The 26,335-nt window shown below is 44.3% G+C and overlaps 1 protein-coding gene across 2 annotated transcripts in view; it reads right to left on the bottom strand.

Moving 5' to 3' along the window:
- Window positions 1-26,335, bottom strand: part of Acsm5 (acyl-CoA synthetase medium-chain family member 5) — a 28,100-nt gene continuing 1,765 nt past the window's right edge. The window contains exons 2-14 of one of the 2 annotated variants that reach the window (XM_005391127.2): window positions 24,854-25,071; window positions 13,994-14,204; window positions 12,351-12,558; window positions 10,915-11,058; window positions 9,236-9,389; window positions 7,022-7,101; window positions 6,690-6,813; window positions 5,710-5,790; window positions 5,507-5,608; window positions 3,262-3,389; window positions 3,076-3,175; window positions 1,224-1,343; window positions 1-599 (exon numbers count right to left, since the gene is read on the bottom strand). In XM_005391127.2, the coding sequence (XP_005391184.1) occupies window positions 516-599; window positions 1,224-1,343; window positions 3,076-3,175; window positions 3,262-3,389; window positions 5,507-5,608; window positions 5,710-5,790; window positions 6,690-6,813; window positions 7,022-7,101; window positions 9,236-9,389; window positions 10,915-11,058; window positions 12,351-12,558; window positions 13,994-14,204; window positions 24,854-25,057 (1,740 nt within the window). In that variant the 5' untranslated portion in view covers window positions 25,058-25,071 and the 3' untranslated portion in view covers window positions 1-515. The remainder of the gene's footprint in view (window positions 600-1,223; window positions 1,344-3,075; window positions 3,176-3,261; window positions 3,390-5,506; window positions 5,609-5,709; window positions 5,791-6,689; window positions 6,814-7,021; window positions 7,102-9,235; window positions 9,390-10,914; window positions 11,059-12,350; window positions 12,559-13,993; window positions 14,205-24,853; window positions 25,072-26,335) is intronic. The other variant, XM_005391128.2, reaches the window with a different exon arrangement.

Genomic DNA, 26,335 nt, shown 5'->3' with positions numbered 1-26,335 from the left:
TGAGACAGGGTCACGCTAAATCTTTAAGCGGGCCAAGGCTTGAACTTGCAGTCCTCCTGCCTCAGCCTTCCAGAGTTGGAATTTCTAAGTTAAAGGGGATGGCCACTTTTATGGCCTGGATGCTGTTACCAAATGGCTTCATCCAAAAGGTTAAATCTTTATGCTCCCACATGAGGGATGATACACAAATAATGAAGGCTATGCTGACCCGTTATTGCTCCAGGCAGCTGGGGCTCTTAGTAAGACCAAGGGGTAGATGCAGGGGATGCCTCCAGTCAGCAGGGCAAGTTGAGCCACTGAGCATTTGCCAGACTGGGCCGTGGCTGTGTGCTCTGGGTCAGTGGTGCTCTCTTCCTTTCTCCTCCAGGATCCTGCAGTGATCCTGGAGATGCCCACTTAGAAGCTGAGCATCTTGACGGCTATGGGATTGAGGGGTCACTGTTCTGAGCAGGGGCTGACCAGTGATTCCACCACTTCCTGGAACATCCAGAGGGCTAAGGACCTGGGGTTGCACATCATCTTCCCCACTCTTGGTTTCTCAGTTTACTCCTTTGGATCTTTCCAGAAACCGTCTTCGGCAGTTCTGAAACAAAAGCCACCTAGTGACCAGAAAAAAACAAAAACAAAAAGCACTTAGAAATCATTTTCCCAAGAGACACTTGTCTTGAAAGAGAGATTATCTGCTGCCACTTCTGGGAAAGCTTTCATGAGCCAGGCTTTTGCCCAAGTGCCAACGATCCAAGTAGCTAGAGCCTGGAGCAGGGGGTCTCTCAGCATTTCTGCACCACCTTCCTTATCTGATTTATGGGCTAGTTCTTAGAGAAGAGCACAGTGTGCCTGGGGGAGGCCCCAGTAAAAAAACAGACCGACAAGTTGGGTGAGGTGGTAATCCAATCACCGCAGGAGGCTGAGGCAAGAGGTTCACAAGGTGAAAGCCAACTTAATGAGACCTTGTTTCAAAATAAAAAATAAAAAGGACTTAGGATGTAAGTCAGTGGTAGATTACTGTAGGATTCAATCCCCAGTACTGAAAAGAAAGAAAGAAGAAAGAGAGAAATGAGGGAAGGAGGGAAGGAAAGGCTGTAGCAGGAACTGAGGGTGTGTGTCTCTCTGCCTCTGCCCTCCCAGTATGTGGCACAGAGCCTGACCCTGTGTGTGAGCCCAAGTGCCATGTGGTCCTCTGACTTCCCGGCTTGTTGTGACCTAGAACAGAGGGTGTTTACCTTCCTAGGGTACTTGTATGGAGCAGTCACCTTCTTTACATGCTCCTGGAGTTCCCGGGTCAGTGCCTCTGGGTCATGGGATGAGTAGGCTGGAGTGAGGACTATGAATGCCTTCACCACCTGCAAAGACCCCCACAAGATCAAGCCTTCTATCACAACTCTTCTCTCCTCAGGCAGCCTTGTAACCGTGTGCTCACACTTCCCAGCCCATCCTGATGGTTCTGCTAATTTCACGGGCACAGCCATTGAAATGGACAGCGTGAATTTCTCTGTAGTTTGTTTTTCAGGCTCAACTCTTGGAAGCACTGGTTTGGTGGAATGAGTTCTTGAGTTCTGAGCCCTATCTCTTTGCCAAGCAAACTCCTATGCTGCCATGACCCCATTAGAAGGCAACATTACCTCTCTCAAGAGGCAAATGCATTGGAGAAAGGAGCTTCACAGACTCCTGTGGCCATTTGCTTCCAGTTTTTCCTGACTAGCAGGATAGCAAGGAATGGGTTCAGGAGAGCAGTGCTGGAGAAAATACAAGAACTTCTAAGAGAAGCTGTGTTCTCCTTTTTTTGCATGGGGGTGGGAAGTGGGTGAGTGGGACAGAATATTTACAATCAACAAATATTGAGCTGTGCTACTTCTATTCTGAGCATCCTGAAGACATCTGTACCTCGGCTTTCTCTGCCCAGGTTGCCTCTTGCCCAGGAGGAGTAAGAGCGCTATACTCAGGCATAACTGAGCAGGGTTTCTCATAGGAATGAAAAAGCTCAAATAGCCACTGGGTTGCAGGTCCACATGAGCCTCAAACTCTGCCAGCATCTTAAGGGCAGTTCATGGTCCTTACACACCTCCCAGAGGTGGGAAGCTCACTGTCATTTCATATTTAGGCAGATATGACTTCCAGCAAGTGCTTTGTCTTACTATGAAAAATACGAAACATTTATTGAGCACTTGTTATGTGCCAGGCTCTATTCTAAGCATTATACACGAACTAACTGTAAAGATACAGCCATCTGTTTTGGCTCCAGTGAACTGACACCATGCTGACAAGGTATACTTTTCCAAGGTAATTTCTCCAGCATGGCTGGGATTCACATCTCCCCCATCCTATATTCCTGGACTCAACTTTTAGTGGGGAATCATTTGGCAGGGGGCTGCTGACTGGGCTGCATCCCAGTCAGTCTGATTCAGAAGTCTAACTTGAGGTCTACAGATCTGAGAATCCCTCCTCTGACTCTGATGCTTTCAAGGGTGCAAAATGATGTTGCAATAACTTTCATGAGAAAGTTGCATTGTACTTTAAGATTATATTGGGTTTACAGTCAGTGAAAATATGTTGGTGTGTTAGCCAGTCTTTCCAGTTCTGTTCCTCTGGAACCTACAAAAGGGAATATGTATTTCTCCTGTAAAGCTCAGCTTATTACACTTGGCTCATGTTCCTGGTATATCAAGGCCATTTTGGATACATATCTTGGCATCTCTCAAGTTGGCTGTTCCTTCTGAGGTAGAGCCCTCAGCAACCATGTCTAGTGTGCTCACTGGATCCTCACGTGCAAACTGAAAAGGACTTTTTACTGGGCAGAGTGAATGACAGAACCTACATCTGCCACCAAGAAGTGCTCAACAGCCCCTCTGAACCTCATTCAGTGTTCCCTCAAGAGGGAAGTTTGGTGTTTTCACATCATGTCCCTCTAGAAAGGATTTCTCTGAAGTTGTGAAAGGTGATGCTCAATAAAAAGGAAAGGAGGCTAATGGGAGTATTTGGTGGGACTGGATGGGGGTATCCGGCCCTTCCTGCCTGCTCTGCTGGGTGCTAATAGGTACAGAAGCAGGAGGCCACGTCCTGAGCTGGTCTTCCTACCTCCCCCCGGATGGGGTCTGGGCTGCTGACCACAGCACACTCAAGGACAGCAGGGTGTTCGGCAAGGGCACTCTCCACTTCAACAGGTCCAATGCGGTAGCTGGAAGAGAAAAACAAACTTTTCCAAGGGGACCTTCCTTCCCCTGTGAAAGCACAAAGGGCAAAGAAAAGAGCAGACAGCTCGACCTTGAGGAGTTGATCACATCATCATTTCTTCCCAAGAACCAAAAGTAACCATCTGCGTCCATGCGGCCTCGGTCCCCTGTGATGTAAAAGTCTCCTTGTTCGGATGCAGCTGTCTTCTCAGGATTGTCCTGAAAGACACAGAAAGCCCTTGAGGGACCAGCTGAGCGCCATTTAGGGCGGCCACTGCCACAGCAGCTCTGTGCAGGAGGTTGGGGAGCCCCCAGCAAGAAGCCCAGCAGTTAGTTCCAAAGCCCGTGCCAGCCAGAATGCCCTGTGAGCAGGGAGTATGGTCCTGTGACTTTGTGGGTGTCCCTCCTTAAATTTGAAGGGAGCTGCCAGGAAGTGATTCAGGGTGGATTCCAGTGATTTGTCTCTGAATAAAAAACACACTGGAAGTAGGAGGTAGAAAGTGAGGGGTTGGTTGAAAGACCTATTCATGGGTGGGAGTCAAGGGTGGAGGAAAGAGAACACAAACAATAAACTGCGATTCTCACAGCTTTAAAGAAAAAGCTACTACTGGGCAATAAAAAGAAATAAATTCCTAGTACGTGCAACAATATATAAGAATGGCAAGCATATTATGCTGAGCATAGGAAACTAGACACTCAAAAGTGGGTATTTTATGGTTACATTTATGTAAATTCTTTTTTAAAAGGTAAAATTATTATATAGTAAAAACAAATAATATACAAATTGCCTAGGATCTGGAGTAGGGAGAGTGACTGCAAAGGGGCACAAGAGAACTCTTGGGGTGACAGTAATGTTCCCTATCTTGGCTGTGGTGGTGGATACAGAGGCACATACATCTGTCAAATGTCACTGACCCATACACTTAATATGGGTGCATTTTTGGTAGGGAAATTATAAAATTATGTCACCACTGAAAAATGCATTTTGAGAAAAAAGGAAAAAGATAAGCTATCAGTGCCTAAAAATATATCCAGTGCAAAATCTGTGTGTGTACATAGAACATGTAAAAGTATAGGATATTAAAGAAGACATATATAAATAGAAAGATGGAAAGAATTAGAGAGATGTCAGTTCTTTCTATGTTGATTTATGGACTGAATGCAACCTGAATTAAAATGCTTACAAACATTTTCATGGAACTTGACAAGGGTATGAGGTATGATCAGAAAACCAGAGTGAATGTTTAAGTTTTAAACAATTATTAGAGCAAATGACACATTGCCAATAACCCCCTCAAAATACTTCACATCACTTAGAACACACTTATCCCATCACTCTTGCCACTTTCTCAAGCAATTCTGGAAGTCCTCTTTCATGAATGTCTTTAGTTGTGCTGTTGTAGCTGCCTTGATTTCCTGAATTTTTTCAAAATGTTTACTTTTCATGGTGATTTTGGCTTTGGGGAAGATGCAGAAGTGGCACAGTGCCATATCCAGTGAATAAGGTGGATGAGGACACACTGTAATATTGTTTACAACACTGCCTTTTCACTGGATGGTACTCACCAGAACCATTCACTCTATTTTTGGCCACATCTCGCAAAGACACTGACAAAAGAGGACTGCCAGAACTGCTTCAGAAAGTGGCAAGAATGATGGGATAAGTGTGTTCTAAGTGAGGAGGAATATTGTGAGGGAGGTTAATGGCAATGTATCTTTTACTGTAATAAAATATTGGGTATAAAATTGATATGGGTATATTAGTTTGACAAGTATTGCAGTTTCAGCTATTTGGGACTGGCCAACATGAACTTGGAAAATGCACACTTAATTTGGGGGGAGGGTGGTTTTAACTTGTCAGAAACAGACTATCAATACATGATGCTATATTATTTCTGACTGCTGCAGAAATTTGAACTGAAATCTTAAAGCACAAGGAATGTCAGGAAACCACATAAAGAATCCTGAAAATTTGACTCTGACCTATAATTGCAGTCTGATCTTTGGTAAGTCCCTTTCTTTCCCTGGACTTCAGTTTTTCTCTTCTTTAAATGATGAGGACAACTTCCTGTCATATGTTTGCACCCTTGACACACCTCTGTTTAAGTCCAATGATCCATGCTACTGACTGGGTGACAGTGGATGAGTCACTTCATTTCTGTAGTTTGCTTATCAACAATAGTTTTTCTGATCAGTGATAGTACCTTAGGGATAATGGTAGCAACCTACTTTGTGCAGTTATGCAAGGGTCAAACAACAGGTATTTTATAAAATGTGCTGCACAAGTCTTGCCATGAACTCTATAGTAATGAGAATGGCTGTTCCTTGTCCCTTACCAAATAGCAATTGAAGAAACAGAAGGGCCGGGTGGGTCTGATGCGGACACCAATGTTCCCCTCTTCTCCTGGAGGCAGGACGTTGCCCTCATCATCCACAATCTGATGGGAACAATCATAGGACAGTGTCTGAGCATCTGCATCACCAGGCCACCCACCAGCCAAGCCTGGGCTCACTTAGCACAGGTCTTTCACTGTCCTACCTGCACATCGTAAGGTGGGGATGCTCGGCCCATGGAACCAGACTTGATCTTTGTGCCTCTTGCGTTGGCACAGATTGTAACCTGGAGAGAAACAGGAGCCAGTCAGGAGCCAGTCAAGCTGCATCTTCTTTGCATCTTTTCTGATGGGTGCCTTTCTCTCATCTGCTATCCAGTTCTTTCTCCCTCCCTTACTTCTCCTTCTTCACTTTCTCTCCTCTCCCTTCTTTCCTCCTCTGTTTTCTTTCCTTTCTTTTCCCTCCTATCTTCCACAGTCTCTTTTTCTTTTTATTTCTTTGTTTCCATTTTCCTTCCTACCCTCCTTACTTCGCTTCCATTCCTCTCCCCATCCGTCCATCCATCCACCCATCCAGCCACCCACCCAGCCATCCACCCAGCCATCCACCCAGCCATCCATCCATCCATCCGTCCGCTCATTTATCCTACCCTCCTTCCTTTCATTCTTTCCTTCCTTTTCTCCTCTCTTTCCATAGTCAACAAACATTTACAGAGTGCACTAATGTGTACTCACACAAAGAAATTCATATATTATCACTAAGCCAGAGGACACTGCTTAGGTTTGGGGCTCCATCAGGAACAGGTGTGTATTGTTCTGGTGGAGACAGACAATACCCTCGGCCGCAAGAGCTGTTTGTTGGGACAACTAGGCAATTACTTTACTTTTAAACCAAAAGGCAGAAAAGCTGACAGAGTTCTGTTACTACAGTTTCTTTTTTTGTTTGTTTGTTTTTTTGTTTTTCTTCTGGTACCAGGAATCTAACTCACGACCTTGCGCTTGCCAGGCAGGCGCTTTGTCGCTGAGCTAAATCCCCAGCCCCTGTTACTACAGTTTCATTGTCCATGTTTCCTTCTGGAGACAGGTGTCAGGGAGAGGACAGTCACAAAGGCAGGAGGTGTTATAGGCTACGATCCTCAGATGGCCGAGGGCTGCTATGGAGGCAGGGCCTGACCCCTGTGCTCACCGTTTCTGACTGCCCGTAGCCTTCATGGAGCTCCAGACCGGTCTGGCTCTTCCACTTATCTCGCACATCAGGGTTGAGGGCCTCTCCCCCCGTCAAACAGTGCCTCAGGCTCTGGAACTGGTACCTTTCTCAGGTGGGAAAGGAAAGTCACCCAAGTCAGGGCCCAGTGCCTCCCACCCTCCAGCACCCTTCATGGGTACAGATGCCCAAAGGCCCACAGGGTAAACTTCCCTGTTCCATAAGCTGCTCCAGGAGCAGATGGTGTGTACGTGGCCTTCCCTGCTGCATACTAGCATCATCAGACCCTCAAAGCCCCATGTGATGGACCATACTTGGTCAGATCCTCCTGAACAAGCAGCCGGAAGATGGTTGGGACGCAGCAGAGGTTGGTTATCGGGAACCTGGAGAGGGTCTAAACAAAAACCAGAGATAAGCCAGGCATGAGAGCATACACCTCTCATTTCAGCTGAAGTAGGAGGATCATAAATTCAAGGGCAGCCTGGGATACACAGAGACCTTTTTTCCGGACAACAATAACAAACAACAAACAACAGCAACAACAACCAGTTCTTAGGGTCACTGTTCATTTCATGTAAGTGAAGCAGGTGAACTGGGCCTTTATATTCTCATTATTAACTACGTGTGGAATATTTCCCAAGAGAGCAGGCCCCCACCTCCTGATATTCATGCTTTTGGGGGTCCTTTCCCACAGTACACCTAAATTGGCTTCTGTGACCAATAGCACATAGTCAAGATGATGGATGTCACCTTTGAGATTAGGGCCTACACACATGATGGCATCTGGTTTGGAGGCTTTGCTCTCTCCTGCTCCTGGGTTGCTCACTATGGAGGAAGCAAACTACCGTGCTGTGAGTCCACTTTGTTCTGTGGATGAGCACACAGAGTGGGGAACTGAAGCTACCACCAGTAGTCAGTGAGCAATGGAAGTCTCTAAGAAACATGGTTTCGAGCAGATTTTCCAGCCCCAACCAAGCCTGCAGATGACTGCAGTCATGATATGTTTCTAAAAATTATTGTTGTGGTAAAGTACAACATCACATTTACTTACTTTACCCATTTTAAAGTGGACATTATTTTCATATTGCTATGAAACTATGACCTCCATCCATCTCCAAACTCATTATCTTTCCAAACAAACTTTTAACTCAGTACATAATAACTCACTGTTACCCGCTTCCCTCACTCCTGGTAACCACCCATCTACTTCCTGTCTCTATTGACCTAACTACTCCAGGAACCTTATGTAAGTGAAATCATACAGCATTTATCTTTCAATGCCTGGCTTCTTTCACTTAGCATAATATGCTCAAGGTTCGTCCATGTAGTAGCAGAATTGCCTTCCTTATAAAGGCTGAACAATATTTAATTGAAGGTATAGACTACATTTTACTTATCCTTTCATCTGTGGTTATGCACATGGTTACTTCTACCTTTTAGCTATTGCTGTGAGCATAGTGTACCTGCTGATATCTTGACAACCTCATGAGAGCTCTAGCTTTAGAACCACTGACCTGAAGTGCTTCCAGATTCTTAACCAGTGGAAACTGGCACATAACCAATGGTGTGTTTTAAACTGCTACATTTTGGGTTAATTTACCAGAGCAGTAGATAAAGAACACACTATGTCAGAGCAGGGCAATAAAGGGAGAACACACACACATACACACATTAGCTGATCAAGTCCTATATGGATCCGATGATGATGAATTTTACAAATAATAATAATGTGTGCTAAGAACCTACAATGTGCCAGGCCCTATGCCTGGTACCATTTCATTCTCATGATAACTCTATAGAACTATGTTATCCTTTTCTTTATTTCTTTCAGATATGGAAACTGAGTCTCATGGAGGCTAGGTGACTTTTCCATGGCCACACTATTAGGGAATATTTAGGCTGAGAGCCATGTCTGACCGAGGGTGCAGCCTGTGCTACTTGTCACCATATGATACAGCTTGCCTAAAACAAAATTATAGGCAGATTGGCTCCGTGATGTTTTAGGGACCATCTGTTAGGATTCAGAGGACAGAAGAAAGACGTTCTGTGTCTTTGCTGGGCGTACCAATTCTCCCTCTGCGTGAGAAACCCCTGGGAGGCTGGGCAAGGGTCAACAGGACTGCAGGTGGGTGCAAGACTCATGGTAAGCACCATGGACAGCAGGACATGCTGCTGAGCGGACTCCGATTTGACCCAAAGATTTGCCGAGTGACCAGGGTTTTGACAGGATCACGGGGAAGAAGCTGATAGAGAGGCACCTTAGGGAGGGAAAAAAGGTTGTACAAAGGTTTGGAGGGAGGAAATGCTCTTTATCTAGGGATCTAGCTTGGGGGTAGACAATGATTGAAGATAGGCAGCAGTACAGGACCTAGATTAGGGAAGGTCCTGGGAAATTTCTTGGCTAATATCGGTATGAAGGAAGCTTTATGCTCACTGGCTCATACTTTTTCTCGTACAGCCTTGAAACCCAAACCCCACGCATCTCATTTACACCCAACACTTCAGTGATGTTTCATTCGGTCTCTTACGTTCAGGATAAGTTTGGTGTCAACTCGGGGCATCTCATGCACAAAAAGACAAGATCCAATACCCCAGGTAGGGAACAGACTCCAGGCTGCCTTCACCCAGCCAGTGTCAGTTGTGTTCCAGAAGATATCTGATCCAGTCAAGCCCATCCACCGACTGTAAAAAAGGAGAGAGAGTCAGCATTCTCAGCAATGCCTTTAACTTGAATCCCAGCTACTTGGGAGGCTGAGGCAGGAGGATCACAAGTTGAGTTCAACCTGAGAAACTTAGGGAGACCCTATTTCAAAATGAAAAATAAATAGGGGTCAGTTGTAGGTGATATAAAAAAGGGTTACATATCCATATCGTCTTATTTGGGGCACTGGTCACTGTGGCTGCATACTCATTTATGCTTGTCAAATATGTATACAAATCACCAAGTCAACTTGAAATTTTTTTGAGTGTCTTTTGTGTACCTATAACCTAGGCTAAGGATGCAGAATTAACATGACAGATCCCATGTTTTCAAGCAGTTCACAGTGTAGAAAGAGCAATATATGAGGTATCAAATGGTCCCAACACGTTGGGATAAGGGCACTTTTTTTTCAGCCAACATTTATTTAGCACTCAGTTCACACTTAGCATCAGGGATGTAGAAATGCTTAGTTTAATTTACTTTGAGTGGCTTACAGTTTAGTAAGAATATACATCTAGGAAGCCCCCAGAGAGCATGCATTAACAGAGCAAAACACAAACCTTATACGATGACAGAGTCTAGAAGCCTAAACCAGAGCAGGGGTGGAGATGGGGGCTGAGCAATGCTTCTGGAGAGGAGATGACATTAATGATGCATAGTCCGACTTAATGATACATATAGAACCACAGAGGAGAGCCAGAGAAGAGGGGCAGTAACCAAGTTTCTACCAGCACGTTCATGGATTTAACAATGTGATGTGTGCGTGGAATACAACACATTTTTAGTCTTGAAAAGTTAGGAAACTTTGACGTGTGCTCCCATACGGAGGAACCCTGAGGACATGAGGCTAAGTGAAAGGAGACAAATTTCAAAACCCATGGAGAAATATTGTATACTCCTGCTCACACGGGGTACCTCGAGTAGTTAAATTCATAGAGATGGGAAGCAGATTATCATGCAATGGGTATGCAGTGGGTATGCAATGGGTATAGAGTATCATGCAGCGGGTATAGTTTCTGTTTAGGAAGATATAAAAACCTTTCTGAAGATGGAAGGTGGAGATGGTTGCACAACAATGTGAGAGTATTTAATGATAATGGATGATGTGTTTGAATGGTGATAATGATAAAATTTGCTAGAAGATTTTGAATGTTCCCACCATGGATAAATGATGTGTTTGAGGATATAGGTAGGTTTACCCTGGTTTTCCCTAATTTAAACATTACACAATATATACATGTACTGAAACATCACATGGCTGTCCCTGAATAGCCACAGTTTTTATGAACTGGGTAAAAATACATGTTTTAAAAATAGTAAACGTCTTATGCAGATTTTTCCATAAAAACTTCCAATGGGTTTTCATTTTTCTCAGGGTAAAGCCCAGAGACTGACTTGCCCTCTCATCGCCTCCCACCTCAATTGCTGCCATTTAACCCTCCCTCACCCCTACACTCACCCACCCCCCTCTGTTCTTGGGCCCACTAGATAGGCTGTCTCTGGTACCTTCCACTGGCCACAAAGCCCAGTCCATAGCTGCAATGAGAGTGCTCCACCATCTTGGGGGCTCCAGTCGTCCCACTGGTGAAGTAGATGGCCAGTGCGTCCTGACTCTTGGTCCTCACACAGCTGTGCTTTGTAGATGCCTCTCTGGAAGAGGTGCACATACCAGGTGGTGTGCCTAGTAGGAAATCTAGTGAGTGGTGCCAGTGCTATCAAAGTAACGATATGACCACCGTTTTGCCAAATACCATGTGTGAGGTACTGGGCTGAGTGTCAGTTTGCATTATCCACACCCACTTACAGGAGCTCTGTCATTCTTTTGCAGACAAAGTTAAATGAGTCTGAGAGCCCCATGTTCTTCTACTGGGGCCCAAGGACCTGCTAGTGGAACACACACACACACACACACACACACACACACACACACACATGCATACTTCTGCATATTTAGGTGTTACCTCATTGCTATCTCAATTCTTTGAACTTTAGAGGGATTATTTTAAAGTGCCCCAGTTTCTTGTAATGACAACTAAAATTGAGGGCTGCGGATCTAGACCAATCTTGCAGCTCATCTAAATCATATGGGTTGATTTTAAACCTACAGATTCCCAGGGCCCCAGCTCAGATATGTCTGATTAAGTAGGTCAGGTGTAGGCCCTTGGAATGTATGTTTGAGAAGCACCCAGGGGAATCTGGTCTGTAGGATGCACATTGATGACTCTATAGCGCAGGACTCTGAGGGGTCCCTTTTGGACTCTGGCCTTTGCTTGGGAGAAAGTATCAATGTCCCAGGTCCTTGATTCAAGGCAAATGTGGCTTTGGACCCATTCCACCCCTGACTTGACTTCTTTTTAGTATCTTGGGCAAGTCATTTCACTGTTTCAAGTTTATTTCCTCATCTGTAAGGTGGGATTAGATTGTCTACTTCATGGAGTTCTTTTCCAGGCTTTTTCTAGACACTCCAAGATAGTGTGTTTTATTCATTATGGTTGGGAAAACCACACACAGTGCTTGCCATTTAATGAAGTAAAACTCTCCTGCATGGATGAAAGTAGGCGAATGCTTACTCAGCATTGTGCCTAGCATACACTAAGCACTCAGTACATGGCGGCTATTTTATTATTGACCACTTGCTAGGTACTAAAGGTAGCATATGGGTTATATCAGATAACCCGACTGTAATAACTAATGCCACCAACCTAGAGGGAAGTGGGGTTCAGAAAAGCCAGGGACACATCTAGTGCTGACTGAATGAGTGAACCTGAACATTAAAGTGGTCACAAGGACTATGTCTCAGGTCAATCTGGCTTCCACAGTGAGTGCTTCTCCCTGAGTCACTGTCTTCAAAGATAGCTAGCAATTCATTTCATGCTTTGTTGCTTAAAGGGAAAATGCCTGACTTTATTTCCTTGTTATTCTCTTGCACAGCCTTGACTCACTGCAGCAGTTCCCTGAAGTTCAACCAGCCTGGGCGACTGGTGTCTGACACCAATAGCTTGGTCTGTAGGGTGGGGCATTCGGAGCTGATGGCATCCACGTGCGGAGCGAGAGAGTCACTGGTGATAATGGACTTGGCCCTGGACACCTGCAACCGGTACTTGAGGTCCTTCTCTGTCAGCTGGGAGACACCCGGAATCATGACAACCCCTGAAATCACACAGAGGGGGTGTTGTCTGAATAGCAGAGGAAGACCCCAGAGCAGAGGCCAGGCACAGAAGCAGGCAGGGGCCGGACAGGGCTGGAATAGATGACTATAATAATACTAACAAAAGGAAGAAAATATTTATGGAGCACTAACATGCACTAAGAACCTTACATGCATTATTTTATTTAATTTTCACAACCCTGGGAAGTGAATTCTATTATGACACTCATTAGATAGATTAAAAAACTTATATTTGCCCAAGTTCACATAACTATTATGTCATAAAGGGAATTATGAAGACAAGCAGTGGTAAACCCAAGAATCTATGATCGTGATGGTATTATGTTACCTTAGAGATTACCTAGTTTAGTGGTTTTCCATAAATTTCAAACAAAATGTGACAATGATGTGTTGGGTGTGGTTGCTTGTGGTATAGGGGGAATATAGGGAGAGTATGGCAGGTGGGGTACCAAGGCACCCACACTGTTTTAACCAGAGCCATTCTAAGGGTAGCTGATTTTACCACAGGGAAGGAGTGAGCAGAAATCAGGAACATATTTTAAGCATACACTTAAAAACCCTTAAGTATCTGAGAATGTGGGTTGTAAACATTCCTTTGAGTCTAACATCCTCATTTCACAGATGAGAAGAAACAAGTCCTGAAGCATTAATCACTCCCTACATCCAGCAGTGAGGACGGGAGGCAGAGGAAGGGAACAATCTCAAATAACATCAGTCCTATTGCCCTTTGCTTTACTTCCCAAACATTTGCAGAATTTAAAGGCCATTATGAAGATTTTGGTCTTCATTCCCTCTCCAGTTTAGTTATTTCCAGTAGAAGTCTTGTTCATTTGTTTGTGGTACTTTGGGAACTGTGTTCTAGTTTGGAGCCCAAGCAGCCAGGAGACAGCAAGGGCTGTTAGCAGGAGAAATAAATCAGACAACATAGTCTAGAAGAGAGGTGACAAGTATGTCTAAGGAGAACATGGGACGTGGGACTTCAAGGGCATCAGCTTGGGTGTCTTCTAACAGGGAGAGACTATGCAATAACATGGGTCGTGGTTTTGGGTTATTTTGTTTGGTCAGCATAGAAATGGATGAACTTGTATAAACAGAGGAACTGGGGAAATCTACATAACATAAAATATAACACTCCAAAGGGAAGTTTCGGTCATGCAGATCACTTAACATGGCGGCTAACACTTAGCAACAGCTCAAGAAAACTGCGGGAGCCCCTTGTGCTTTGGATCTCACTGAGTGGGGCTGCTTTTTATCTGTTCCAGTGTTGTCTGGAATCAAGTTTGTGATTGTTAGGCAAAGGGGAAGCAAACAAACCACATAGGATTCACTTTGATCCATCTCCCCACCCTTGTGGAAACTGCCAAGCTCTGGCAGGTAGTGTCAGCCCTGACTGGGAGACCCAGCCCTGCTACTGACCTGTGCGCATGCAGGCCACACTGACCAGCCACCATTCCGGGAGTCGTGGGAGCACCAGCATCATTCTGTCCCCAGGCTGCAGGCTGCAAGCGTCCCCCAGAACATTGGCCGCTTTCCTGGACTGCTTCCCCAGCTCCTCAAAGCTCCACTTGACCTCTGCTCCTTTGCCATCCACCCACCAGAATGCAGGACATGAGGGCCGTTGCCCGGTCTAGACAGTTGTGCAGGCAGAAGAGAAATAGAAGCCACTGAGGGAGGGATTTTGTTTCCTTTTTGTAAAAAATAATTTTATCTTCTGCTATAGTTCATATGTGTAGTATATTTGTAGAGTTCAATAATGCAGATGCTACAGAAAACTATGCCCTGAGAAGGTGTGCCCCATTCCCCGTGCAGTTCACCCTGTTCCCACCTTCTCCGGCCTCAGCAGTGACCAACTGTGTTAGTTTCTTGGAAATCTTTGTAGTGTTTAGGCAAGCATAAGCACATTTTTCCATAACAGCTTTTTAATGCAAAAGGTGTGTATTCTTTATACTGTCTTATATCTGCCCCTTTCTGTCACTGTTACACTCACTTAACATAAAAATGCACTTTAAAATGTACAGCTCACTGGTTTTTAGTATATTCCATCAAGATTGTATAACTGTTACGTCTCTCTCTGTCTCTCTGTCTCTGTCTCTCTGTCTCTCTGTCTCTCTCTGTCTGTCTCTGTCTCTCTGTGTCTCTGTCTCTGTCTCTGTCTCTCTGTCTCTCTCTCTCTCTCTGTCTCTCTCTGTCTCTCTCTCTCTCTCTCTCTGTGTTTCTAGATTGAACTTAGGGCCTTTATACTGAACTACATCCCCTCTTCTATAAATATACTCAGAGTGGGCTTGAACTTGTGATTCTCCTGCCTCAGCCTCTCAGAGTGCTGGGATTACAGGCACATGCCACTGTGCAATGCCCACTATCTAACTCAAAACATTTCCATTATCCTACAAAGCAAGACTGTACAAAGTAGCAATTCTGCCTTAGCCATAACCTCTTGCTGATCAGAATCTCCAGGTCAGCCAGAAGCGAGAGTTTAGAGTTTTCTCCAGTGTGGATACACAAAGTATCTCCAGTGGATATACAAACTACTGGGGTGGTTTGCTTTTGAGATTTCCAGTAATTCGTTAGGAGATTTTTAAAGTTCCTTAAGTATTTTCTTTTGGAAAAACTTCACTTTGCAAGATGATTTGTAGCATATTCCTTCTACTAATATTGAGATTATTCTGGGCTTCAACATAGGTGCTTTACATAGTATCTCGTTGAATTCTCACAATTGTTCAGAACTTACAAACTACAGTTATCCCCTTTTTAAGCTGATACAACTAGGGCAGAAAGAGGTTAGGTCACTTTTCCAATGTCACTAGTTAGTGGTGGAACCAGAACTAGAACCCATAAAGTCTGGCAGGACAGTCACCTTGAAAAGATAAGCCTCTAGGGTACATTGAAAATAATATTGTTTTCCACAGTCTGATTTATTGGTGTGTTTTACAACATGTGTCCAGAAAGTGATATGTACCTGTATTAGCAATTTTACCCTGAGAAATTACGGCTTGCTTTACAAAATGATTCCTTACTTAATCTTGACTGTAATGTCCCACAGTCACTGCTTGCTGTGTCATTCAGTCTCAGAGTTCCTCTGCCCCTTTCAATCCAGGATTGAGTTGCCTTGTTGAATACAAAAAGCTTGCAGTTGATCTAAATGACAATCTTTTAAAATGTCAAATGTACAAAATTTTTTCAAAGTAAATTATTTCCTATGCTATAGCACTTTTATATCTGTTTGAACTTTTACCAGAGCAACCTTGGTTAATGATTTATAAACCAGCTTTTGAAATGTATTCAACTTTTAAGAGGATGCAATTATTGAGTAGTTCAATCCTCAAAAAAAAAAAAGACATACAAAGTTCCTATAAGCATCTCATTTCCTAGGTTTTTTGTTTGTTTGTTTGTTTCTTAGCTCTTTGGTTAGTCTGGTCTGTTATTTGCTCCAACTGTCGCCCACTTTATTCAACCACAAATGAAGAACCCTTGCCTGTAATTGTTTTTGGCAAATGGCCCCTAAGGAAAAGGCTTTCTCACTGGATGAATTCTGAGTCAGGTCACATAGAGAAAGGCTTGAAAACAGGGTCTTACAAAAACCAGCAGACAGATCAAACAATGATAATTCTTTGGAAATAAAGTTTTAAAAAGGACCTGATTCTTTTCTGCTTCTTCTATAGCTCCCAGGCTACACTGGGAATGAGGACTACTATTTTCCAATTCTACCAAGTATCTGTGAAAGGGAAAAACTGTATAAAGTTTTTCTTTATAAAAACTTTGTGCTTTTTAAAACTTTGTTCTCTCTGAAGCTGCCTAGCTCTGTAATTGCTTTCTTGACCCCCATAACCACTTGAGCATAGCCAAACATTCAGGATACTTGATTGTACCAAGCTTTATGGTCATTAATCTGGTCTTGTAACTGATGGCCATTAGTCTAGCCCTGTAACAAGTGACCTCACCCTGCTAGCTAATCAGAACTGCCAGGCTTTCCAGCCCACCTTTGTAACCCCTGATTATGCCTTATATAAAAATGCTGACTCACAAATGCTCACTGCCTGGCTTTTGTTTGAAGTTATTCCAGCCGGGACCACTGGTGTAAAATAAAGCTGTTTACTGCCTTCTGACTTCCTTTGGTGTCGTTCCTTTTCCAGACTCAGTTTTGCTGCAGTATTCTTGGTTTCCTGACTAGGAAAGCCACGTTGGCTGCTTAGGCCACTGGCTGGAGCTTGGTGGTTGGAGCAGTGAGCTCTCCAGACTCCTTGATGGGAAGGCACACCCTTCAGATTTTCTTGGAGTCCCCTCAGAGGCTTAGACCGGAGGCCCCTGCTCAGCACTAATGGCCCCCATCAGACCCAAAAGAAGGGGAAAAGATGCAATCAGGTCAGGACATAAGATAAGGTATGACCCCCAGGAGCACTCCAGTCAGTCAAACTGTCAGTCCTGCCCAGTTTGAGCAGAAGAAAAACTTGATCGCCTCTTGTTAGTCAAGGTCACTCTAAAGGAAGGGGGTTGCATTGTTTAACCTCTGAGTGCCTGCTGAATGATTGTGAGTGTTTGTAATGGAAAGTGAAAGCAGTAGACCATTCTGTTTGTGCTCCATGGTGAAAGCCCCTCTGGGACCTCATAGCTATGGAGCTTGAATGGATCAGATTTCCGTGGTTCTTAGTCGTGTCTTATGGCTAAAAGATGACTTGCCCTCTGTAATGGGGGTCTGGTGAGGCTTGGGGTTTACACGAGTGCACCAACTGCCAGATGGACTCATGTGCCCATGAGGGGAGTGGCCAGAACTGACGAGTGCTTGGTTCCTTGTTTGAGGAGCACCCACCCTTTGTCTGTTGTGCCCTTGTTCAAGGGTACATAACATACACCATAGGGAGACAGAATGGGTGCAAGCAGAATAAACCTATGGTCTTTGATTGTATCCTGAAAAACTTTGAAAGAGGATTTCCTGATGACTACAGACTGAAAATGAAACCTCAGAAGCTCCATGCCTTTTGTGAAATTACATGGCCAAACCTTGCCCCGACTGGCCATCTGAAGGGATACCTGATGTTGAAATTGTCCATCGAGTCTGGAACAAAGTGACGGAGCCTGATGAGTGAGGCCATCCTAAGCAGTTTACTTATATTGACTCCTGGCTCAACCTATGTGAGAGCCTCCCACCTTGGCTCTGCACCTGTATCCTGCATGACAAGAAAGCCATCCTACTCATCAAAACAAACCCAGAAGGCCATCTGAGAGGCTCTCAGATTCAGCCCAAGCTAGAAAAACTTTATCTTGTTCTGCCTGAGGACCTTGAGTCCTACCTGCCTCAGCCTTACATTCATCAACCCCAAGCTGCTCAGCCAGCTGTGACACTACCACTGCTAGTTCTGTCTCCTGCACCACAGCCTCCTATTCTCCAAGAATAATTCACTTGGACTCAATTGCCATAAGGGGTTAAGAACTCTCCCACCTTGGCTCCGCACCTGTGTACCCCCTTGCCAACATGGGATGACTGTCAGCAACTCCTTCTGACTCTGTTTAATACTGAAGAATGTCACCATATTTTAGATGGGGCCCAAGCCTGGTTAAAATCAAAAGCCCCCCCACTGTGGTTGATCATGATGCTTGGGTGAACACAGTCCTTCCACAAGCATGTCTGAATTGGGACTGTAAAGTGGCAGAAGGCTATGGGCCTTAGGTCAATACCACACTGCCGTCCTTGCAGGACTCAAAGAAGAAGGTGAAAAGTCAGCAAACATGTCAAAAGTTACTGAAGCTACTCAGGAACCCAGTGAAAGTCCAGCCAAATTTTATGAGATTCTCTGTGAAGCCTACCAGATCTATATGCTCTTTGACCCCAAAGCTCCTGAAAAATCAACAGATGGTCAATGCTCTCTTTGTTGCACAGTCAGCCTCTGACATTAGAAGAAAAATCCAAAAGATTGATGGTTTTGCTGGCATGAACGTTCCCCATTTACTTCAGATGGATCAGAAGGTCTTTGGAAACCAAGAAAGGGAAGAAAAAAAGGAGAAATGACGTGAGGCAGATCACAGAGTCCAGCAGAAAGCTGCTCTCCTGGCTGCAGTGTTAGGAAAGCCTGCTCCTGAAGTGTCCCACCAAGGCCAGCCCCACCACGGCAGCTGATATAAGGGGACCCCTCAAGCCTCACAGCCTGCAGAGGTGGCAGATCTTATGCCGTGGCAGCTGACCAATGTGTTCACTGCCAGCAGTTTGGACACTGGAAAGATAAATGCCCCCTCCATCCACAAGACACAAAGAAACTTGATTATCTGGGGCCACCTCAGCCTGAACCTCTTTGATGACCACAATGAATAGGACAGACCAGGCTCTATTAGACTGGGCCACCAGGAGCCCACAGTCATTGGCCGAATCGGGGAAAACCTATGACTTTTATGGTAGACAATGCGGCTGAACATTAAGCTGTGACTCAGCCTGTTGCTCCCTTAGTCTCCCAGAAAATTCAAGTTATCAGCGCCATTGGAGGCCCCACCATAAAGAAATTCTGTCAAAGCAGGCCCTGTAAGATTGGTGGACCCTTTATCAAACACGAATTCTTGTACATGCCTGAGTGTCCTATCCTTCTCCTGGGACATGACCTCCTTTCCAAGTTGGAGCTAACTATTTCTTTTCCTCCAAACCAGGCAGCCTCCCTCATACTTAGGTCCATTGTTCCAGTCTTGATATTGACTCTGACTGTCCCCTTAGAGGAAGAATGGTACCTACATCAGCCTGAAATACCTGGTAATCATAACCCTGAAGTTTTGAGGGACTTGTTTCCAGAAATATGGGCAGAGAATTCACTCCCAGGGCTTGCTATTAATCATGCCCCTTCGGTGATCAAGTTCTATTCCAATACAACCCCCATTGCTGTTAAGTAGAACCTAATGTCACAGAAGACTCGGCATGGCATCCAGCCCCATATCTCTTGCTTGAAACAGTTTGGACTCCTGATAGACTGTCAGTCACCTTGGAACACTTCTCTCCTCCCAGTGAGGAAGTGTAGTGGGGACTACTGGCCAATGCAGGACCTCTGTGCAGTCAACTCAGCCATCACAACTCTGCACTCGACAGGTCCCAACCCTTATACCCTCCTGGGTCTGCTTCATCCTGATGGTGCCTGGTTCACCTGTTAGGATTTAAAAGATGCTTTCTTCTGTCTACAGGTTACACCTGTCAGCCAGCCCATATTTGCCTTTGAAAGGGAGGATCCAGAAACGGGATGAAAAAGGGCAATTTATCTGGACTAGTTTACCACAAGGTTTTAAAAACTCCCCCACACTTTTTGGGGAGGCACTAGCTGCTGACCCAGCCCAATTTCCACATGCAGACTTTAATTGCACTCTCATGCAGTATGTCGATGATATTATGATTTGCAGTTCAAGTAAATCAGCCTACTGGAAGGGCACACAGGCCCAGAAAGAAAAGAAGTCATTTGCTCCATTTCAAGGCCTGAAAATAAAAGACAGCTTAGAGAATTCCTGGCACTGCAGGTTTGTGTTGAATTTAGATACTGGGGTTTGCTGAGAAGGCTAAGCCTTTATGTGACATACTGACAGGAAAAGAAAATGAAAGAGAGCTGTTAGATTAGACTTTAGAACAAACTGAATCTTTCCAGATCATAAAACAAGTGCTGTCAACAGCCCCAGCACCAGGCATTCCTGATGTGACTTGGCTCTGTAACCTGTTTGTTGTTGAATGAAGATACATACTATATGTATGTATATCTTTTGGGTCCTGACCCAAAAGATCAGCCCTTGGGAGAGAAGCCCATTTCATACTGGTCAAGGAGCCTAGACTCACCCTGTGGCTAAGGGCTGGCCTCCCTGCCTGACAGCACTGGTAGCTACCATCCTTCTGATTAAAGAAGCTGACAAGTTGAACCTAGGACAACATCTCACAGTTCAAGTCCCATGTGCTGTTCTGGACTTGTTAAATAGACAGGGACACCATTGGCTTTTAAATAGCTGTGTTACTCCAATATCAAGGACTGCTTTGTGAAAATCCCTGACTTACTTTTCAATTGAATAAACCTCTGAACCCAGCTACCTTTTTGCCCACTGAGTTTCTCTGCCCCTCCTCCCAACCATAATTGTCTAGCTTTGACTGATGAGCCTTTTGCTAGCCAGCCAGATTCTACAGATGGAGCCCTTGTCTGATGCTGAGTATGCCCTGTTTACAGATGGAAGTAGCTCAGTCAAAGATTTGAAACGTGTGGCTGGATATGCTGTTGTTACCACGGAGGAAGTGCTCCTAGCTGGACCTCTTCCACAAAACTGGTCTGCTCAAGGAGCTAAATTATGGACCTTCACACAAGCTGTTAACTGTGCAAAAGGAAAGAAAGTAAACATTTATACTGACTTCAGGTATGTGTTTGCCACTGTTCATGCCCACAGAATGCTGTACAAAGGACATGGACTTCTCATCGTGGAAGGAAAACAAATTAAAAACAAGGATGAAATCTCTCAACCCCGACTGCAATTTGAAAGTCAAAGAAGGTTGTCATTATCCACTGTAAAGGACTGAGCCCCAACCTGGTCTTAAACCCCCACCAGCTGTCAGGGTATCAGAAATTCAGCCATAGATCCAACACTCTTGGGTCCAAAGGCCCACCCAGACAACTGCTGGAAAGTCTATCCAGATGAGTCAACTTCCCTTAAAATAGTGCTGAAGAGACACTGCACTCTCTGTCTTCCTCCTGTTGCTCTGGATGCTGACAGGTCAACACAGGGCTGAAGCTTGGAGGAGAATGTTCATGGGATTCCAAGTGTGACTATTTACCCATTCCCTCCTGCAAGTGTGACTATTTACTATTTGCATTACTCAATTGATTTGTTTCAGAATGGATAAACAGAATACATTTCCATATGTACTTAACACTGTGCTATCCAACTTGGTTATTGCTCCCTATCTTCTTACTGATTGTAACCTTTGCCTTGGCCTTGGGGATAGTTGCCCCAGAAGGGTGGAGGACAACCAGTAAGGCTCTTGTCCTTACTCTGTACATGGTTTTGTTGATCTGACTTGCTGTTTTAAATCGCCTTTCCCATTTAGATAAAGCTCAGGGCTATTAGTTATAACTAAAAAAATGTTTGTTGTTACTAATGTGCCTGCACTTAATGCTGGGGTTTAGATTTTGACTGTTCAGTTTAACCAAGGGAAATCAAATAGACCCAACCCAAGACCCTGTCGAGTTTGGCCTAGTAAAGACTGATGAAAATGAAAAAAGAAGAGGCAGTCCTCATTCCCCTGGACATGGAACATATACTACAGTCTGCTCATAATGTCCTGAACTTTAGCTCTCCAGATGTTGCTTCTGATTGTTGGCTTTGTCTTAGGTCTGTACCTCCATTTTACTGTGGAGTTTCCACATATATGTGTTCTCAAAGAAGCTCACAGAAATATAAAACTCAGCTCCTGTTTTGGCTTCTCTACCTGTTTATGGAAATGTAATGTGTCTTCCCACCTGGTATCTCTGCCATGCCTCCATATGTTTGGGCCATCTGTCACCATGGTGGGAGCCTTACTGCACCTGACAATACCCATTTCTCCTGTCCTGATGGGGTAAAAATATCTCTGGACAGTATCCAAATAGGTGCCTGTGCCCTTGTTATCATTTTACCACAAGTCCAAGCCTGTAACAGAGAGGAAGGAATAAGTGTCCTAATCCTGATGGTCTTTCACAGGTTTAAGAAGGCCATCCAGGCAATCCCAGTCCTGGTTGGGATTCACTTTGGTTGGGCTGGGAACAACTGCTCTAGTCACTGAGAAAGTGGGATTAAATCAATTAGCTGAGGACACTGACCAGGAACTTCAAGGTTTGCATGATATAATGTCATTGTTACAGGACCCCATAGACTCTCTTGCTGAAGTTGTCCTCCAAATTATGAGAGGCTTAGATTTAGTCTTTCTACAACAAGGAGGAATTTGTAATACCTTAGAACAATGCTGTTTCTATGCTAATAAGTCTGGAATAGTCTGAAGGTCTGAAACAATTGCAAGAGAGATTAGATAACCAGGTCAAAGAATGAAATCAGAAACAGGGATGGTTCCAAGGTCTATCTCTGTAGGAGACTGTAGCTAACGTCCACTGTGTATTAGTAGCCGTCTTAAGCATTAAGTTTCTGTTATCCTGCCTACTTCTCTAAAGAGACGCACCTTTCCCTTTAAGTCAGGACTGCCCACCGTTGCCTAGCTACTCCCGCCCTTGTCGGGTTACTTGGTTACTCCCGCCTTAAGAACTTCCATATTTCCCCGCGCCCTATATATTCGCAACACTCCCCGCCAATAAAAGAGGCTTGATCAGAATCCTGTCTTGCCTCCATTCTTCGTGTCTCTTGTCCCTTTATAATCCCCACTCCCCTTCTAGGGTTCAGGCTGACTGTACCCGCCGGCCGGGACATATTTCACTTGAGATCATGGCTAGGACCACTTCTGGGGTCTCCTGACAGCCCTTATGTTAGTTCTCCTGATAGGACCCTGCCTGATTAATTGCATTACTCAATTGATTTGTTTCAGAATGGATAAACAGAATACATTTCCAAATGGCCTTAAGGGCTACTCCTTCTTATGCAGCTTTAGATAGAAGCAACGTTGAAAAATATTTTTCTGAGTAATGACAAGAGGGGGAAATGAAAGGGAAAAACTACAAGGAAAAGTTGTTCTTTTTAAAACGTTGTTCTCTCTGAAGCTGCCTAGCTCTATAATTGCTTTCTTGACCCCCATAACCACAAGAGCATAGCCAAACACTCAGGATACTTGATTGTACCAAGATTTGTGGTCATTAATCTAGTCTTGTAACTGGTGGCCATTAGTCTAGCCCTGTAACCAATGACCTCACCCTGCTAGCTAATCAGAACTGCCAGGCTGTCCTACCCCACCTTTGTAACCCCTGATTATGCCTCATATAAAAATACTGGCTCACAGACACTCACTGCCTGGCTTTTGTTTGAAGTTATTCTAGCCAGGACCACTGGTGTAAAATAAAGCTGTTTACTGCCTCGTGACTTCCTTGGGTGTCATTCCTTTCCCAGACACAGTTTTGCCACAACATCTGGGAAGTGGGGGTTGGAACTAGGACATAAAATATCACAGGTTAAAATATCACAGACTTGCTGTATTTTTACTGGGATTCATTCAGCTCTTTTAATGAACATTCCCTTGATTCCCACAATCTCTGGTTAGTTTCCAGAATTCTGAAAAGTTGATTCTCACAACTTTTCTGGGGTTATTGTCATTACTTTTTTGAAGAAGGGCTGTTGAAAGGACCTAATTCTACCATTTTTCTGCTGACTTAATCCTTCTTGTTTGTCTTTATCATTAGAAGTCCTCTAAGGCTGTCCATTAGTATGGCAAAAAAATTTTCTTAAAAAAGAACTTAGATTTGTAGACAATTAAGAAAGGGGAATTCTCTCTCCATCTCTTACATCCACTTCCCACTGAACTCACAACTCTGAGTAGCATATGGTATGACTCTCATTTTTTTTTTGTCTTTTTGAGAAAGGGCCTCACTATGCATATGATGCTCATTTTGCACATGAGAAAACAGAGGTCAAGTTGTCCAAATTCACACTTCAGGTACATGGCTGAACACTGTCTGTCAGGCTGCAAAGTCTGCTAGTAGGCCTCACTCATCCTCATACCGCTTTCCTAAATCTTACTATACCTCCTAATGTAGTATTGACCTCATTTTTTTTCTTTGAACAAGTTTGTCTTAAAATCAACATAAGTAAATTTCTTTGAAATAAAAAATTCTATTCCCTTATTAGCAGTGAAAATGTATCATATAACATTAAATATAAAACAGAAAATCATGACAATCATATCTGAAGAGAAAATAAAGAGGGAAGCATATGCAGAAAGGCACATGAAGAAATTGAGATTATGTTAACTAAAATCTGTGTATCCACTATGATCTGTGAAAAACTTTGAACCAGAGCTTCTTGTTTAGAAGGAAAGTCAATGGGGGTGAGAGAAATACTAAAGCTAGAATAACAGCAAATCAGAATTTCCTCCTGCTCTTGATCAGATGAGTGGGGAAGTAATCAGAGTATGATTTTGGGCTCAGGGATGCGAGACCTCTCAGGAATTAGGCAAGGAGGCTTGTGGCTTGAAATACTTGTTCACAATTTTCTTCCTGAGGCTTAAATGCTAACAATTTAAAATTTCAGTAGTGGCAAGTTCTAGCTCAAAATGTTCAAATCAAACTATCCTAGTAGCCCTTAAATCTCATGGGAGTAGTTGAGGGCAACCTCGTATGCCCAGGATGGACACAAGGACAGGATAGGGGTCACCTTTTCCAGCTGAGTCCACATGTCGAGCACGTCATGGGCAAAGTTGAAGTACTCAGGCACCGGCTGCCTCCCCAAGCTGATGGCTTCCCAGCTGTCCAGAATCTTCTGAGGGACTGGAAGAGGTGGCACCTGCGTGTGGACTCCACAGAATTTCTGGAAGCTCCTCAGCACCTGGAGGCCCAGGCCTCTCAGCCACAGCCTCATGTTGTAGGTCCTACCTGTCACCAAAGAGAGGAGGGAAGCCACTGTCTTGAAATCTGGGCTTTGGAGCTGGACAGAGGCCTGAGGCCAGTCTTGAGAGTCACCTCAGCTCATGTTGTCTTGGAGAACACACTGGTGGCCTCCAGTGTTGGTTCCACTTTTGACATTGCTCATTGCTCTCCTCTGAACCTGAGGCCCACAACTCTCACCTCTTGCTGCCAGTGCATCTCTGCAGGCCTATGGTCATTACCTTCTCAAATTTCAGCCCTTCACAGGCAATCCCAATAATATTATTTTTTCACTGATGCATTAATACAACTTTAAAAATATATTTAAAACATTTGACACATAACTGTACATATTTATGGGGTGTAGTGTCCCATTTCAGTACATGTACACAATGTGTGATGACCTGATCACGTAACTGGCATATCCATCATCTCAAACTTTAATCATTTCTTTGTGTTGGGAGTAATTCAAAGTCCTTCCTACCAGCTATTCTGTCTAATATCCCTTTGCCAGTCCTGAACTGGTCTGACAAAGCTGAAGTTCCCAGGCAGCACTGCCCAGGAAAGTAGAAGGTGAACCACATAGGCAACCAAGAATTCTCTGTATTTTTGAGGTAGGATAGAAGAAATAAAGATAGGCAGAAGGAGGCAAGGCAACTCAGTTGTTTTGGGCTCCTTTTTTAGTTTGAAACTCTGGGTCAGATTCCTGCTCAGCTCTGTATGCAGGGATGTTAGTCATTTAGGAAAAGTTGGTAAAACAAGGTTTGTTAGCCCTGAATTTACCTAGTCTAGCTCATTCTCCTTCAAGACCATGGACACCAAGATAGAGGTGCTAAAATAATTTTCAGGGTTTCCTCAGACACCCACTGCCAGCTTCCACAGCATCCAGTTCCAGACCGCGCTGGAGAGACACATGGATGCCTCCAACCTACAGTTGTCTCAGCTTCAGGACACAGCAGAGCCTTGGAGACCATTCTATGATAGCATCACCTCCCCAGTGCAGGTGCAGTTACCCCACAAAGGAACAGAGGTTGCTCCTCCTGAGCAAGGACGATCATCTCCATGTACCTGAATTGTCCCTCAAGCCACAAGGCTCTCTCTGGAGCCGTGAAACTAGAACTGAGAGAAGGATTTACTGGACCCTGACTACCTCAGCTAATCTTTCAAAGCTGGCCTTCTGATTTTGTGAGCGGGCTGGTCAGAACCTGGAATCAGAGTGATCCCCTTTCAGCTATTCAAGAAGAAGTTCTTTTTATTCTTCCTTGTTTTCTAA

Source organism: Chinchilla lanigera, unplaced genomic scaffold (genome assembly GCF_000276665.1).
Source record: "Chinchilla lanigera isolate Chin_1 unplaced genomic scaffold, ChiLan1.0 scaffold00041, whole genome shotgun sequence".
NCBI classification, from domain to species: Eukaryota; Metazoa; Chordata; class Mammalia; order Rodentia; family Chinchillidae; genus Chinchilla; species Chinchilla lanigera.
Note: the sequence above shows the minus strand (reverse complement) of the source record. Positions and strands in the feature narration are given on the sequence as shown.